The sequence below is a fragment of the Haliotis asinina genome, chromosome 1 (genome assembly GCF_037392515.1).
Source record: "Haliotis asinina isolate JCU_RB_2024 chromosome 1, JCU_Hal_asi_v2, whole genome shotgun sequence".
Taxonomy (NCBI): domain Eukaryota; kingdom Metazoa; phylum Mollusca; class Gastropoda; order Lepetellida; family Haliotidae; genus Haliotis; species Haliotis asinina.
In genome coordinates, this window is record NC_090280.1 from 88,838,021 (window position 1) to 88,854,865 (window position 16,845).

Genomic DNA, 16,845 nt, shown 5'->3' on the forward strand with positions numbered 1-16,845 from the left:
GAACTAAGTTTTATATGTAAGTGAGTGAGCGAGTTTAGTTTTACGCCGCACTCAGCAATATTCCAGCCATGTAGTGGCGGTCTGTAAATAATCGAGTCTGGACCAGACAATCCAGTGATCGACAGCATGAACATCGATCTGCACAATTGAGAACCGATGACATGTGTCAACCAAGTCAACAAGCCTGACCATCCGATCTCTTTAATCACCTCTTACAACAAGCATAGTCGCCTTTTATGGCAAGCATGCCATACTGAAGGCCTGTTCCACCCCGGACCTTCACGGGTCTTTTTCATTTAAAATTGTGTTAACATCATTATCGTCACATAAATCCAGTTCTGGCATTAGAGTTACCACACATGATTCTTGTTCATTGCAATGGACATGTTCGTTTCAATGATGAATATTATTCTTCAAACAGGCCCAATGCTGGAATGGGACCCAGGAACAGTTCGGCGTGGTATAAGCGTATCTGGGCAGGTAGTCACCAACACTCCACCAACCACCCCTTCTCCTGATACAGGATGTCGGATACAAGAAAGCAACTTAGTACTGGCGTCCAGACCCCTGATGGTCTGGACAACCCCGGTCAACAATGGATCCATCAGGTAAACATGTGGTTCTCTGTGAAAGAAAACATACCAGACAAGTGGATGCTACTGGAGACTGCTCTCACACCCACCCCTGTAGATGCTCCCTTCAATCAACTAACTGGACTGAGTGTACGTGTTGTTACATGCGACAAGCACAAGCTGCAGCTGTGTCTCCGGATTGCCTACTATAACACCATCCTCAGCGACATCCCACTCATCAAGAACAGAGCCGGCCAGGCTTATCAACTACGGCTGAGCTTTGTACTGGATGGAGCAAACAACAACCTGTTAGTTATCAATGCTGCTGATAACACAGTGTACACCACTGTCACAGATGTAGATTTTGACAGACCTATCTGGGTCATGATGTGTGTTAGTCGTCCCAAATATGCAGATGTAAGAGGAGAACTGATATCAGTCCACGACGTTACAGGATCCTTCAACGACTACAGTCGGTAGAGAAGTCTTCATAATCAGCATGACACTCTGCATGTACAATACAGATGCCAGTGTCTGAACCCAGCTCTTACGTAGGTTGTCTGAAGGTGTCGGGTATATTGCACAAGATCTAGATACTGGTATCTGCAGTAATGGTTAACTCTTGGCTACAAAGTCTGTCGAAAAAAACCCATACAAACCATGGACAGCAACACATGTCACGGATGCCTATGATTGTGTATACGTTAAATATCAGAGTGTGCGTAATTTGATCAAACTTTATCTGAATTACTGCAAGCTGACATCCTTTAACAACCAAAAACACTATTTTCAGCGACTGTTTACTCACTGTTGTGGCGTGCTCCATGTGTATCATCCGGAGGCGAACGTAGGGATAATAGCATTCGGAATCGTACAAACCTTTGCGTGGGTAAAAGTTCGAAAGGTGTGTGCGAGTGTCCACTTTCGCGATTTGGTATGCTCTGATAGATCAATCTCGAAGGTTACCTGACGCAACCTCCTACTAGGTTTGTTAGACCCAGTGTGAGTCTTACGAATAACACTGGGGCTAAGTTGATTTAGACCGGAATTTACATATGCATTGGACGATGAGTGACAGCAGATCCATCAAAAGAGAATCAGATTGTGACAAGGATGAGATGGCGTACAGAAAATGTTATCCAAGTGCGATTCGATTACACCAGATACTGAGTCATTGTAGACCTTATTAGTGTCTTTAACGTTAATGAAATGTGAAGTTTGTTGAGTGTCCGCTGTAACGACCCCGTACTCTCAATAAGGTGTCAGCATAAACATAATTTCTCCCACATTCTACTGAAAAAGCATCATTTGCACTCTCATAACTCTCATCTAAAACATGTTTACAAAATCTCATATGAAATTGCTCAATGACATCCCTTTTATGGAAACCCCATATTTCAGAAGCATGTGAAATAATAGGTTTAATTTGTACATCAAATATTGTAGCTAAAAATACGTGATACATTTTTTCAGTCTAGCAACAGGGAGCTTAACAAAGATTAGGCTTTGTTGGCCTTATTTACAAGATTTTCGACAGGTTTGGACCACGATAGCCTGTTAAAAATAATAAATCTAAATAGCTATAGTAAGTAGATATTTTTAACCTACAGTCTGATACGATGTTGATTTTTCTCTGTAAACTTGTGACAGAATCACCAAATAAACATAAGTCATCTGCATACACCGACAGATACAATTCCATTATTTCTGGGCTACCAAATATACCTCGTTCTCCAGCATTGATCATTTCAGTATAAAATTGGTTAATAAACATGGCAAACAATAACTGACTAAAACCTTGGCATACACAGTACACCACTGAAGGCGTTAAAGTACTCAGAAACATTTAGTTTATAAAATTTTACACAAGTATTTGACTTAGAATACATACATCGGATTATATTTAACATAGATCCTTGTATATTGTCAGATAGCAAAACATAAAGGAGGAGATCCCTATTGACTGAATCAAAAGCTTTACGGAAGCCTACAAGCAAACAATAAAATCTACCGCCAGATTTTGACAAATATTTCTGAATAATACCTTGAAGTGGGAAAATATTATCAACAGTAGAATATCCTTTCCAAAACCTTCGGGGTATATATTAAAACAATCAACAAACTGTTTTAGACAATTACTCAAAATGAAGGTAAAAACCTTACAAAATATATCCATAACTGAGATCCCACGATAACTATTTACATCCTGAACATTACCTTTCTTATGGAAAGGAAAGATCATACTACATGACCATTGTTCTGGAAAAAACTCCTGATTTGTAAATACATGTACTGTTGAACACAGTATATAAATATGGCTGAAGAATATTCTTATTACATCTTAGCATTTCAAGAGGAATAACATCAGGACCAGGACTCTTGTTGATTTTGAGGCTACTAAGTGCAAAGTCAACTTCCTCGGAACTAAGTTTTATATGTAAGTGAGTGAGCGAGTTTAGTTTTACGCCGCACTCAGCAATATTCCAGCCATGTAGTGGCGGTCTGTAAATAATCGAGTCTGGACCAGACAATCCAGTGATCGACAGCATGAACATCGATCTGCACAATTGAGAACCGATGACATGTGTCAACCAAGTCAACAAGCCTGACCATCCGATCTCTTTAATCACCTCTTACAACAAGCATAGTCGCCTTTTATGGCAAGCATGCCATACTGAAGGCCTGTTCCACCCCGGACCTTCACGGGTCTTTTTCATTTAAAATTGTGTTAACATCATTATCGTCACATAAATCCAGTTCTGGCATTAGAGTTACCACACATGATTCTTGTTCATTGCAATGGACATGTTCGTTTCAATGATGAATATTATTCTTCAAACAGGCCCAATGCTAGAATGGGACCCAGGAACAGTTCGGCGTGGTATAAGCGTATCTGGGCAGGTAGTCACCAACACTCCACCAACCACCCCTTCTCCTGATACAGGATGTCGGATACAAGAAAGCAACTTAGTACTGGCGTCCAGACCCCTGATGGTCCGAAACAACCCCGGTCAACAATGGATCCATCAGGTAAACATGTGGTTCTCTGTGAAAGAAAACATACCAGACAAGTGGATGCTACTGGAGACTGCTCTCACACCCACCCCTGTAGATGCTCCCTTCAATCAACTAACTGGACTGAGTGTACGTGTTGTTACATGCGACAAGCACAAGCTGCAGCTGTGTCTCCGGATTGCCTACTATAACACCATCCTCAGCGACATCCCACTCATCAAGAACAGAGCCGGCCAGGCTTATCAACTACGGCTGAGCTTTGTACTGGATGGAGCAAACAACAACCTGTTAGTTATCAATGCTGCTGATAACATAGTGTACACCACTGTCACAGATGTAGATTTTGACAGACCTATCTGGGTCATGATGTGTGTTAGTCGTCCCAAATATGCAGATGTAAGAGGAGAACTGATATCAGTCCACGACGTTACAGGATCCTTCAACGACTACAGTCGGTAGAGAAGTCTTCATAATCAGCATGACACTCTGCATGTACAATACAGATGCCAGTGTCTGAACCCAGCTCTTACGTAGGTTGTCTGAAGGTGTCGGGTATATTGCACAAGATCTAGATACTGGTATCTGCAGTAATGGTTAACTCTTGGCTACAAAGTCTGTCGAAAAAAAACCCATACAAACCATGGACAGCAACACATGTCACGGATGCCTTTGATTGTGTATACGTTAAATATCAGAGTGTGCGTAATTTGATCAAACTTTATCTGAATTACTGACAAGTCTGCTTTCGGTAGAATATAATTTTTTGCCATGCTTTCATTGCGCTTGTACATAATGAGGGGCGGCGGGGTAACCTAGTGGATAAAGCGTTGGTTCGTCACAACAAAGACCCGGGTTCCAAACCCCACATGGGTAAACACTGTCCTCCTATATTCAAACGTTGACACTTCGTTGCTGAAACAGTAAAAACAGCAACTTAAAATCGCTAACACATGGCAAAAATAGACAACCCTGCAACTTCGATTTCGCGCATGCGCACAAGGAAGAGGAAGTTTTGACCTCGCGTTGCCATTTCCAGTTTGCACAGAAGTTACATACAGTATTTCCGTTGTGTTATGTGGCAGTTATCATCATCGTACTCTTGTGTACACTTGTTTAGTTTGCATTTCACTCGTAGGAAATGATTGACAACAATTATTTCGACATATTCCATACATTTTCTGCGCGAGGCGACGCACGGCTGCTCGGAAATTTAACAGAAGCGAGGATCATAATGTGCATGCGTAGTAGAGGTGAAAGTTCGCTGCATCCTGGTTCCCGGGCCTCTCATTTATGTGGATGATTTCGCTGATGTTAAAATCTTACTTGTAGTTTCATAGTTTTTCGTTGCCGTTTTTACTGTTTGAGTTGCGAGGTAATATGTTTATGTTACTGTTTTTTTTCCACGATTAATGTGGGCCTTCTGCGGTTTTTTTCTGCACAGTAGGAAAACTTTCTTTGGTAGGTCTTGTGCGGGATTCTTCTGGTGATTGTACGTGCGCTTCCAACAGTTTAGGAACTGTAATTATAATTCGCTACTAGTTAAAACTATAGCGCAAATTGGGTTGCGCAGCATAAAGAATATGGCAAGTTTTACATTTGATTGTGGCGATTTATATTGGGACATGAAAACTATTTTTCGAACCGAAGCGAGGAAAGTACATTGCCAACTTTTGCTCGCTTCTCGTGCATGTAAAAAGACTGGTTATTTCCTTTAAGGTGCCCATTTGCGCTACAGTTTGCCTTTGATGAAACTAATCAGCTGTCATCCTTAACCTGGGGCATATATTACATATCTCCGGGAATATTTTAGTCGGACCTTTTTGGTCATTCATATATTTTTTAGCGAATTCAGTTATGTTTCCACGTGGGGTATGACAGCAAGAATGTTCAGTCTGAGAAATATTTTAAAGCTGTTTTTGAGTTTCTGCTGTGGGATTTAATGTAGCTTGGTCTTTTAAAAATAAATTCATTTACATATTCCATAAAACAATCCCATTTGTAATTATTGAATCCTTTTCAGAAATATAAATGGAAGCATAAGGTGAACATGCGGTAATAATTACGTCATAGTAGGTCCAACAAAAAGTTTTTCCACTTCTTTTAGGTGTTTCAAGGAGGTTTGATGAAGGTTTTGAAATAAATATGCAAATATGCAAAAACAACAATACAAAGTATGAGTACATCAGTGACAGTAAGTATTTTTGGAATTCCTGTTTAAAGTAGGTCTGATATTCCTACGCTAGTATGAAATCCTCCGAGAGGGCCACGAATCCTCCATTCGGCTTGTCCGGAATAACACTAGTTGGTCACGAATGAACCTGACCATATTGAGAGGTCATCGGTTATCCAATCAAATCGTTAGAACCTCAGGTCAAGTCGCAAAAGCATTGATGCTTTACGATCACAGTATTAGTAGTGACATTTCCCTTATATACTGAATAGATAGATGTATACTCATCTACTATAAGTCATACACATTATACGATGACTGACAACCTTTATATTGTCAATTCACTACTGGAAAGCGTAGCCAGGGCCTTTATTCTCGAAACGTTCGTAGCCGTAAGAATTCTTAACTTTAGCCGTAGCCAATGTGTTAAGAATCGGCTTAAGAAGTTCGTCGGGTTTCGAGAATAGTTAGCCAGTTGCGTAGCTGCAACCTAGCACAAAACGCACGTGCTTACACTTTAGATGATGAAGATGATGATGATGATGATGATGATGATTGAATATGTATGATGTTTGAACTTAGATAATATGAGAGTGAGAGACAGAAAAGAAAAGAATAGGCAACAATGAATTAAGATCTTTTATATGTCTGTCAATAAAATTGAAAATCGTTGGTAGTTATTTGCCAAGGCTTATCGGCCTGACCATACTCGATGATAGCTGTGTCGCCAACAGGGTAGTCATCCTAACGTTCGCTGGAAGATATACCGGCTGGTCGTGTGGGAACTCGCCACATGCTTGAGGACAGTGTTGGGAAGGTGTCCAGAGAGTGAACACCCAGGTAAGAATTATACAGCCATGTTGGTTCGCACGTGCAAACTGTATAGGCAACTTTACTGGAATTCATATGATGGTGGATTCATGTTCTGTCATGGAATAACGGTTTACCTAGTACACAAACCATCAAACCATTTGGTTTAAACAATGTCAAATTGTTTGAGATAAGAAAAGTCAGTGCTATTTGTAATACATACATTTCCACATACACAAGCTCGCACATATATGACATTTAGAAGATGCGTCCATATATTTCACCTCTTGTATCTTCCAGATATTTCAAACTCTGTTACCTGCACAGGTTCTTTCGCCGTTTAACCAGTTACGCTGAATGACGAAGCGGAAGATCTTGTGCATATCTTACAGGCATTTTGTGAAATCAGTCATTTCTTGAAATGCCTGGGAGGGTCAGTCATTTCGCGTCGTTTTGTGAAACAACATTCAATATACCTGTGTTTTCTTGAAATTTCACTTACTAACTAAATCTGCAAAAGAGGATCACAGTTTCAACATCACTTATTGTCACTCACAGTTAAAACTGTTGTGGCAGCGATTGTTGCACTTCAACTTGACTTTGAAGCATTTACACATGATTGTTTGACACTTGCAGTGTTTAGAGCAGCCACCCCTCACAAACCCCTGTCCACCACATAAAGATGAAATGAAATTTCATGAAATGACTGAAGTATATAGATTGTTGTCACAGAAAATGACGCAAAATGGCTGACCCTCTTAGTCATTTCACGACTAAGTTTTCAGTCATTTCACAATCTGATTGTAACATATATAAAAACGGACTCATCTACTATATGTCATATACATTAAACGACTGACCACCTATATATTGTAGCCACACTGCTGGAAAAGATATAAATGTAGATACTGTTTATCGTGCTATACTTGTCCACAGTTACTAAAAATTGCCGCACAATTCTATCATTTTCAAATTATAATTACTACAGAGGAGGGCGTTCAGATCGAAATGTCATTCGAGTTTAAAATAAGTATGTTTTGGACACCGAAAGAGATAGTGAAGATTATCGTCTTACTAGATCACATGTCTCGAGGGGGTGGTGGGGTAGTCCAATGGTTAATGTCGTTGTTCTTCATGCTAAAGGGCCGGGTTCGATACCCCACGTGGGTACAATGTTCATGCACATTTCTGGTGTGCCCAACCCTGATATTGCGTGAATATTGCTAAAGGTGGCGTTATACTAAATCCACTCACTTACTCAATAAATCCAGGTCTTTATTTTATATTGAATATTAGTTCGTGTTCCATACACTCTAAATGCTACTTGTATTATTAATACTCTAACGTCTTCTAAATAAATAGTTTTTCACATAATTCAGTTCTTTAACAGCAGGCCGTAAAATGACTTCTCATATAATACATACAGCACAGTGATAGCCAGTGTCCATTAAAAGCCAGCTTATAAACGAATGTGTAGATCCAGATGGAAGAAGTGATTTATTTCCTGAGCGGGATGGGGCTGATAAACAAGCAAGGTCTATCCACCTCTCCGAACAAAATATATAAGAGTTCCGGGGTTCAAACCCACACCCTTAAAGCCCAACACTCACTCATTCTCTCCAAGTCAGCCGTCTAACCCACTCAGCCACCGCGACGCTATTTGTAGTTTACTTGGAAAGTGTAAATCCCAAAAATAACATTTGTTATATTTAAGTGGAATCCACCTAGATGCATTCGTAGCTACTCGTGTTATTCGGGCAAGCTGGATGGCGACTCGTACCCCTCTCGTGGCCATGTTTACGACTAGGTCCTATCTAAGCGCAAACGGGCATGGAGATGAAAACAGTTTACTACCATTATCAAGGAAAGATAACAATGGTTTTCCAAACGTGGCTCTAAGAATATCCTTCATCCTGTGGGCAAAACAGCAATATGGTCATTCCCTATGCAAATATGTTTCACTGTTGAAAGTTGTTCATCCTTTAGGTCACAGTTTATGTTTAAATTGTGCTTGATATAGTTTTGCAAAGTTTCAAAGTTCAACGGTTCCGCCATTTTCATGTTCTGAAATGCGCTTTACTGCGCGCGATTTGATAGGTTTGCCACGATTCTTGGCAATAATGGCGTACGAGAAGGGTACGAGTCTTCTTGTAGGTCACGGCAAGAGACGAGAAGTTACGAATGCTAGAGATGAAATCATGTCATGATGTGTGTTTTTTTCATGGCGAAGGCCCTCGTTATCAAGATGGGTGTACTGAAGCACCTGCTGACGGCAACAGTGGCCGCCTACCTGGCATTTGGTTTGTTCCGCTACCTGGACACGTCTGTTCCCGAGGGCGTGCCGGAAGTGTGGAACGCCAGGATCCTGGACGCTGCACTCAGGACCAATGGAAAACTGGTAGGTTTTATTTTGTTTTGTTTGTTGTACTTACGTGAAGCCCACTGATCATTTCAAACCATGAGTCCTGGAGTGCAACTCACGCCTCAGTAAGCCGGCTTTATTAGCGACGTACACTCCTGTAAATGGCCATTGGGGTAGTCTAGTGGTTAAAGGGCTCGCTCCTCACGCCTAGTTCGATTTCCTACATGGGTACAATGTATGAAGACCATATGCGGTGTGCCCCGTGGCGATATTGCTGGAATATTGTCAACAGCGGCGTAAAACTACTCACTCACTGTTTTGTTTTATATGTTGTACATGGGTCAATTCAAACCGTCAGTCCTGGAGTGCAACTCACGTCGCAACAATGCAGTCGTATTGGCAGCGTAACATACTGGAAATAATCGAGACTGGACCAAACAATCCAGTGATTTAGAGCAAGAGCACCATTCTAGCCACTTGGGATACGATGACGTGTGTCAACCAAGTCAGTGGCGTAGTACATTTGGCGAGCACAGACAAGTATGTATAAACAATTGATAAGGCAGGTAGGTAGACACATACAGGGACAGACAGATTTTTAAATCTAAGTACATTTAACGTAACAGATACTATCCCTCCATGATTTCGGCGTTACCGGCGGTGTCACGTGGTTCACCAGGAAGATGGTTGACGTTGTCTTGACAACACTCATCACCGGAAGTCCTTTCGGGAAAGGGGATGATCCAGAACTGAAGGTATCAATGTTGTTTGTTGTTGTTGACCGTCGAGCTCAGCAATATTTCCACTTATATGGTGTGTACAATCCAGTGTGAACGTAACCTTTCTATTTTAAATATACAGACAAAACTCTGTGGAGTTTTGAAGATTTCATTTTTAAAGCAAACACGTGCACAGCATCTTATTTCGTCCATGCCACTCGTCCACTTGATATTATCATACTAACATTTGCATAGCGCCGATAGCCAGTTCAGTTGTTCCAAGGCGCCTTGTTTATATAAACCTTCCATCACTGGATGTCCATCACAACAGCACATCGAATTTTCAATGTCAACTCCCTGGGGATCATACAACTCTTGCTGCCTACTAGGTGCATGTTAATGTGGCTCTCACATCCTTAAGGTGTACCCCATTCACATCTGGGTAGACTGGGACACAGAGTTACAATACTCTCTGCCGTACCCACAACAGGGTGTTTACACTATATATGGCCACCATTTGGTCATATACCAACGGATTCATGGCTTCCTTTACGATCACGGGGCTGTGTACTGTACACAAAGGGGTGTGACAACACTGAAAGAGTCTGCACACAAAGGTGACCCGATCACAGGCGGGCCTTCCAGACTAGTGGTTAAAGTGTTCGCCTTGCGCCTTAGACAGTTCGCCCATGGTGCACCGCAGTGTAAGAATCAACATCGAAACGTCACTCTTCACGATTAGCAAGAAGTTGTCACCCATAACTTGTAAGTTTCATTTTTTTTCTCACCATGCGATCAAGCAAACTTAATCTCAGCCTCATTATTTACCCCAAGATAACGGACACTCAGTATAACGGCGTGGACGTGAGGGTTTACGAGCCCAAGTCCTGTTCTGGAAACGACAGACCGGTGTTGGTGTATTACCATGGAGGTGGCTGGTCCTGGCTGTCTATAGGTAGGTTACATCTCACCTGTCACCATGACACATGACGCATGACGTGATGATAGATTGTCCTGGCTGTCTATAGATAGATTGCAACACATCTGTGACAAGCAAGATGTGATGGTAGCTGGTTGTGGTTGTGAATTTGTGCAAAGGTTCCAGTAGCTTAGGTTCCCAAAGTGTAATCGGAATTGTGTTTGGATGTTAATGAATTCAGGACACTGGTTACGGGGTGTGATTTATTCCCTACTGATAACGTCACCCTGAAACAATACGTGATTCAATAATTACATAAGTCATAATATATACAGGAGATGTAAAATCAGCCATCACAACATTTAGATGAAATACTATTATTGCACACACTCTGGACAAATAGACTACAAGGGGCAATCACTCCTTGCGTAATTGCCATAAATATTAAGTTAGTGACGCATATGAATACAGTAAACATGCCCAGATAAAGCATATAAAGTACACAATACAACATAAATATATACAATCATGCTACATGCAATTCCTACCCAGTGTATGGCACTGGAGTACAGAGTACAGCCCTGTCAAGCCGCCAAGCCAGTGAATCGCAGGTATAATCTGTTTAAACAATGATCAACATCAAAGCTAGGATAAGGTAAACTGTACATATATACTCTACTATTTCAACGACTAGGCTATAATATAACTAGTTCAGACTTATATGACATTCATAGTTACATTCACATACACACTATACATTCTCTCGTATGTAAAATCAATCAGTCAAACACCCAAAAGTGCAACCTGTACTCATAGAAGACTGAAAACACTTCAATGAAATAGGTAACTTATTTGAATTCATATTAAATATTATACACTAAATGTTATTGAATTATTAGTAAGCTTTCTGACCCTAACAAGCCGAAAATAACTTGTATACGTACACACAAGTTACAGTTTATATTTACACATAAGTTCCAGTTTATATTAACCCATAAGTTACAGCTTATATTAACACAAAAGTTGCAGCTTACATTAACACATAAGTTACAGCTTATATTAATACATAAGTTACAGTTTATATTTACACATAAGTTACAGTTTATATTAACCCATAAGTTACGGCTTATATTAACACAAAAGTTACAGCTTGTATTAACACATAAGCTTACACTAACACATAAGTTACAGCTTATATTAATACATAAGTTACAGTTTATATTTACTCATAAGTTACAGTTTATATTAACACATAAGTTACGGCTTATATTAACACAAAAGTTACAGCTTATATTAAGACAAAAGTTACAGCTGATATTAACACATACGTTACTGCATGTATTAACACATAAGTTACAGCTTGTATTAACACATAAGCTTACACTAACACATAAGTTACAGCTTATATTAATACATAAGTTAAAGTTTATATTAACATATAAACATCAACAATATACCATTTAAAGGTATACACACTGATTAATTGATATAGTGATTAAAATGACCTTTGGTGATGTTATAAGACGTTATTTTCCAGCACAGGATCAACTCCACAGTGGAGTAAAGACTTGAGTTAGTAAAAGAGGACAAGAGTTTGAATGATCCAGTCAGACTGGATAAATTAAGGGCACATAATAATGTAATGACCTTACCTAACGAACCTTAATGAAACTAGAATAACATTGACCTCGTGGCTATTAAAGATATGTTTCTGACTGACTATACCGAGTATAGTCAGTTTCAAAATGACCAGATCTGTTGATGGAAAAGCATTCATTACTATAAATAAGAAATGTTATACCTGTAATGCAAAGTGATTGTTATACAATTATGCATAAATATGCAGATATGATGTGATATCTCTGCAACTGCGATAAACTATTAATATACAGACATTCATAAAATTGTTAAATGCCTTAAAACTAATGTGTACATAATTGTAAAAATACAATATCAAATATCTGCAAAAAAAAAACCCAAGAGGCATCTGTTACTGAATCAGTTGTCGGTTGTCTTCTAGTGTTTATCCCAAGCGTTACTTCAATAAGATGATTATTATTGCCTTCGGAAAGACAACTCATTGTGACATAACGAGGCCAACTGAAATATTGCAGAGTGCAAACTGCAAAACAAAGAGCCATTTTGACTTGATGATGTCTGCAGATGTGTACGACCCGACGATGAGGGAGCTGGCCAAGAGAGTGTCCATGGTCGCCGTATCCGTAGGGTGAGGACGGTAAACGCAGCTACTGCATTAAGTGAAGCCATTTTGAAAGGAAAATACCGTATATACAATTTTTACATAGCGATGTCAAATGCATATCTTTTCATCTTTATCTTTTGGGTGTTGGCATCCTAAAACTCACATAAAACACTAATGTGTGTCAGAGCTGTCTGTGTAGACCTGTGTTTCGTCTTGTATAATTTTACAGGGCATTTATGGGCTTATTGCCGATAGACAGTGCTGGTGTTTAACATTGTAGCATTCCAGACATATCAGCATGGCCTCGTGGGCAGCCCGGCCTATGCCACTTGCTACCAGGACATATCCTGTGCTACAAACCGGGATTCGAACCTACGATCACAGGTTCCTGGTCTGCTCAAGGGAGGTAATTCTATATAGCAAATGGTGGTGTCTTACACAACCAAAGAATATATGAACTTTGTTTACTGTGAATCAAAGTCAGCCAACACCGCATCAATGTCAAACGAAATAACTATGTTTTTCTTTGACAGGTACCGTCAGTCTCCCGAGCATGCTCATCCAATCCCTTTTGAAGACTGCCTCACCGCCACGGAGTACGTTTTAAACAACGCCGTCAAGCTAAATATAGATCCGACCCGTGTAGCCATATCTGGTGACAGCGCCGGAGGACATCTTACAGCCGCTGTGGCCCTCCGCCTGAAGAAGAAGATCAAGATCCAAGTTCCCATATACCCCTGTCTTCAACTGTTGGATCTTCAGACTCCATCATACATCGAGAACAGGATGTATATCCCCGGGATGCTGAACGACGTCTCCATGTTGTCCTACTGGCTGAACTACGGCAACATCAGCTATGACTACATGGACGATATCCTCGCCAACTTGCACACCTCACCTGCTATCAAAAATTCGAAATACGCGGAAAGAATTAGTCCGAAATACTACATGAAGGAGCATATCAGGACAGAGAGTTTGAAGTCACCCTCTAAGCCCACTGATTTCGGTAATGAAACACTATTTTTGATAATTGAAGACACTGTCCTTGACCCCTACTTCGCGCCATTGATGGCCGATGACGCGGAGTACAGAGGTTTACCTTTGACCTATGTGTTGACCGCCGGATATGACGTGCTGCGCGACGATGGACTTATATATGTGCAGCGATTGAAAGAGGCAGGCGTGGACGTACATCTGGCACATTATAGTGAGGGCTTCCATGGAATGATTTTCTTTTTTGATGGACCAATTCCATTTGAAGTTGGTAAACGAGCTCTGGCAGATCTGGTGGCTTTCTTGAAGAAACATTTATGAAGTTAGCCTCTACTGAATTAGGTCTTTGATTGCTATCACAATGTATACTACAAACAAACGGTATGGGAACACCATAATACATGGTGTGGTCGTTTATACTCTAAGTTAAATGAAACTGTTTGTGTACTTAATGGGATCTTTAGCCAAGATGTTAGAACACGCAGTGAAGCAACTGGTTCAATATAATTTGAGTGAAATGAAACATTGTCAAAAATAGCGAAAAACAAAGGTGCTGAAACACAACATGTTTGATTCAAATGCCCGAACACAATCCCATTAAGCAGGTACAAAGTTGCATTTAACTTAGAGTATAAATGACCACACCGCGTTTACATTCATATGTGATTATCAAGTTTTAGTAAGGTCTAATACTGTGACTTCCTTGAAATACTGAGACTTCCTTGAAATACTGTGACTTCCTTGAAATACTGTGGCATGTGGGCAAAACTTCTACGGGCACTGGCAGATCCTGTGGTCTTCTTGAAGAGTCACGTGTGAACGTAGCCTCTACTGAATAAGGTGTTTGATTACCACCTCAATGTATATTATGATAAGGTCGAAAGGCCTTTTTGAAAAAAAAAAAGAATATTCATGAACGTAGTCTCCACTGAATTAGGTCTTTGTGATGTCTACGCAGGAACTCTACCCGCACTGGCAGATCTGTTGGTCTCCTTAGGGAAACATTTATGAATATAATCTCAGTAATTTCTATATCGTCTTTGAATACCTTCACGATGTGTACCATAGTATGATCCACATGCTATGGCGTGTACGCATGAGCAAAGAATAATCAGACTAATTGGTTAAGAAAATATCTTTTCAGAAGTTTATACGATAAGTGTACAAACGAATGGAAACTTTAAAAAATAACTCCTGTACTAGCATGCGTTATAAACAAAGTCAAGATAGAAAGTGAGACGAAATCATGTATGATTGATTGACTGATTAATTGACGCAGATAATTTCTTGAACATCTGCATCTTGTGAGGTGATGTAAGAGTTTAGGTGTACCAGGCAAGTAGACACTGTATAAGTTATACTAAGTGCATTTCGTGTGACGAAAGCACATTCCCTTATTCAAGAATTGGGCCACCAACAGCATCCGACAGATTCAGTGCATGCATGTATGCGTGCGTGCGTGCGTGCGTGCGTGGTAAACCATCGTTAATCTTTGCGACAGACTCCCATACTCGATTTCCAGTGACAAGCGAATATTCAAAAGGACAGTTTTGTTTCCAAGTCTAGATTTGACAAGACCGAACCAAGTGTACAACCATGCTTGGCTATCAGAGTTGTTGCCAGTCGTAATAGCTGGATAATTTGGGGATGGCAATATCTTGTTCCTTCAAGGATTATCGGTTCCTTACTGTCAACTGACAACCAGGAGACAATTCTAAAATGTATGAAACGTATTTGTCTCAGAAGTCGTTAACAACATAAGGTCTCGCAAAGTGCCGTGACCTATTTACAGGTACAACAGATACACGTGTCTCAGATGACTCCCACGGCGATACGCCCGGGCTGATAAGGTCTTAACACATGTTCAGTGTGTTGGTGTGAATTGTGTTGGATACAATAAAACCGTTCAAAGAATTTCTGATTCTTTCATTATTGGCTATTGAAGGAACTATTCATATGGGTCATACTGAAGACCCGGACGCCTGTTGAAGCCCGGTGGTCCGGAATGTGAAGCCGTGATATTGTCGGGATATATCTGAAGGCCCATCACACTTGTTTCGGGGTAGAAAAGGCCTTCAGCAACCCATGCCTGCCATAAAAGGCGACTATGCTTGTCGTAAGAGGCGACTAACGGGATGGGGTGGTCAGACTCGCTGACTTGGTTGACGCGTCATCGGTTCCCAATAGCGCACATCAATGCTCATGTTGTTGATCACTGGATTGTCTAGTCCAGACTCGATTATTCACAGACCGCCGCCATATAGCTGGAATATTGCTGAGTGCGGCGTAAAACTAAACTGACTCACTCACACTTGTTTCAAATTGATGGGAATCAAGGCATATCAGCCAGAAAAATATTTCCAAAATTCGAACCGCATTCGGAAGGGAAAGCCAAAATAATCTACTTTTCAAGCTTTGTAAGAATGAGACTCCAAAATGCTATCAGCCGTTTTCAGTGACAAATGGACACGTGTTTCTGCGATTCGGCGTTCCGATGACGTCCGGGGTCATTTGAAGAGCATTCGGGGCGTTCTGACTGTATCCCAGGTGTATTCCAGGTGTATTCGAGGTACATTCGAGCTGTTTTACAACTTCAGTCGAAATATTCCGAGACATCTAAAGCATATTCCACAGAATTCTAAACATATTCCAGAGATAATCTAGATACATTCCCACCCATTCGGGGCGCATTCGAGACATTCTGACACGATTTGGAAGTGGCTTGTCTATTTCATTATTCCTCGAATGTATTCAGAATGCTTTGAATGTAGTAAGAATACTTAGAACCCATTAAGGATGCTTAGAATGGAGTTCGAATGCACCTCACATGCCGTTCGATATTTTTCCTTCTCGAAAGTTTTGAATATGTTCAAAACCTTCGGGCATGTTACACGAATTGACCCAAGTAGTTGGAATGCATTCGGAGTGCAGTAAGAAGTTTTAGAATTCAGTTCGAATTTCCAGGAATCGCCAGAAATCATTCCGACAGCATTTGGGGTCATTCCGCCTCAAGTATGAAGTGTAAGGGCGGCGTAACACTAAACACTCTGTCAGATTACGTAGCTTTAGGATTGTGAGGTGA

At 40.5% G+C, this 16,845-nt stretch overlaps 2 protein-coding genes and 1 pseudogene across 2 annotated transcripts; all 3 read left to right on the plus strand.

The window, feature by feature from the left end:
• Nucleotides 1–423: 423 nt before the first annotated feature.
• On the plus strand, nt 424–1,099 carry LOC137299180 (uncharacterized; annotated as a pseudogene).
• A 2,320-nt stretch (nt 1,100–3,419) lies between these two features.
• On the plus strand, nt 3,420–4,101 carry LOC137299196 (uncharacterized). Its single transcript, XM_067831775.1, has one exon. The coding sequence runs from the start codon at nt 3,420–3,422 to the stop codon at nt 4,044–4,046; it is 627 nt and encodes a 208-aa protein (XP_067687876.1). The 3' UTR covers nt 4,047–4,101.
• Nucleotides 4,102–6,535: 2,434 nt separating this feature from the next.
• LOC137283995 (neutral cholesterol ester hydrolase 1-like) lies at nt 6,536–15,677 on the plus strand. The gene is made up of 6 exons (XM_067815663.1): nt 6,536–6,597; nt 8,798–8,965; nt 9,556–9,684; nt 10,483–10,603; nt 12,731–12,794; nt 13,304–15,677. Exons 2-6 carry the CDS (start codon nt 8,813–8,815, stop codon nt 14,082–14,084), a joined length of 1,248 nt encoding a protein of 415 aa, XP_067671764.1. The 5' UTR covers nt 6,536–6,597; nt 8,798–8,812; the 3' UTR covers nt 14,085–15,677.
• Nucleotides 15,678–16,845: the final 1,168 nt, after the last annotated feature.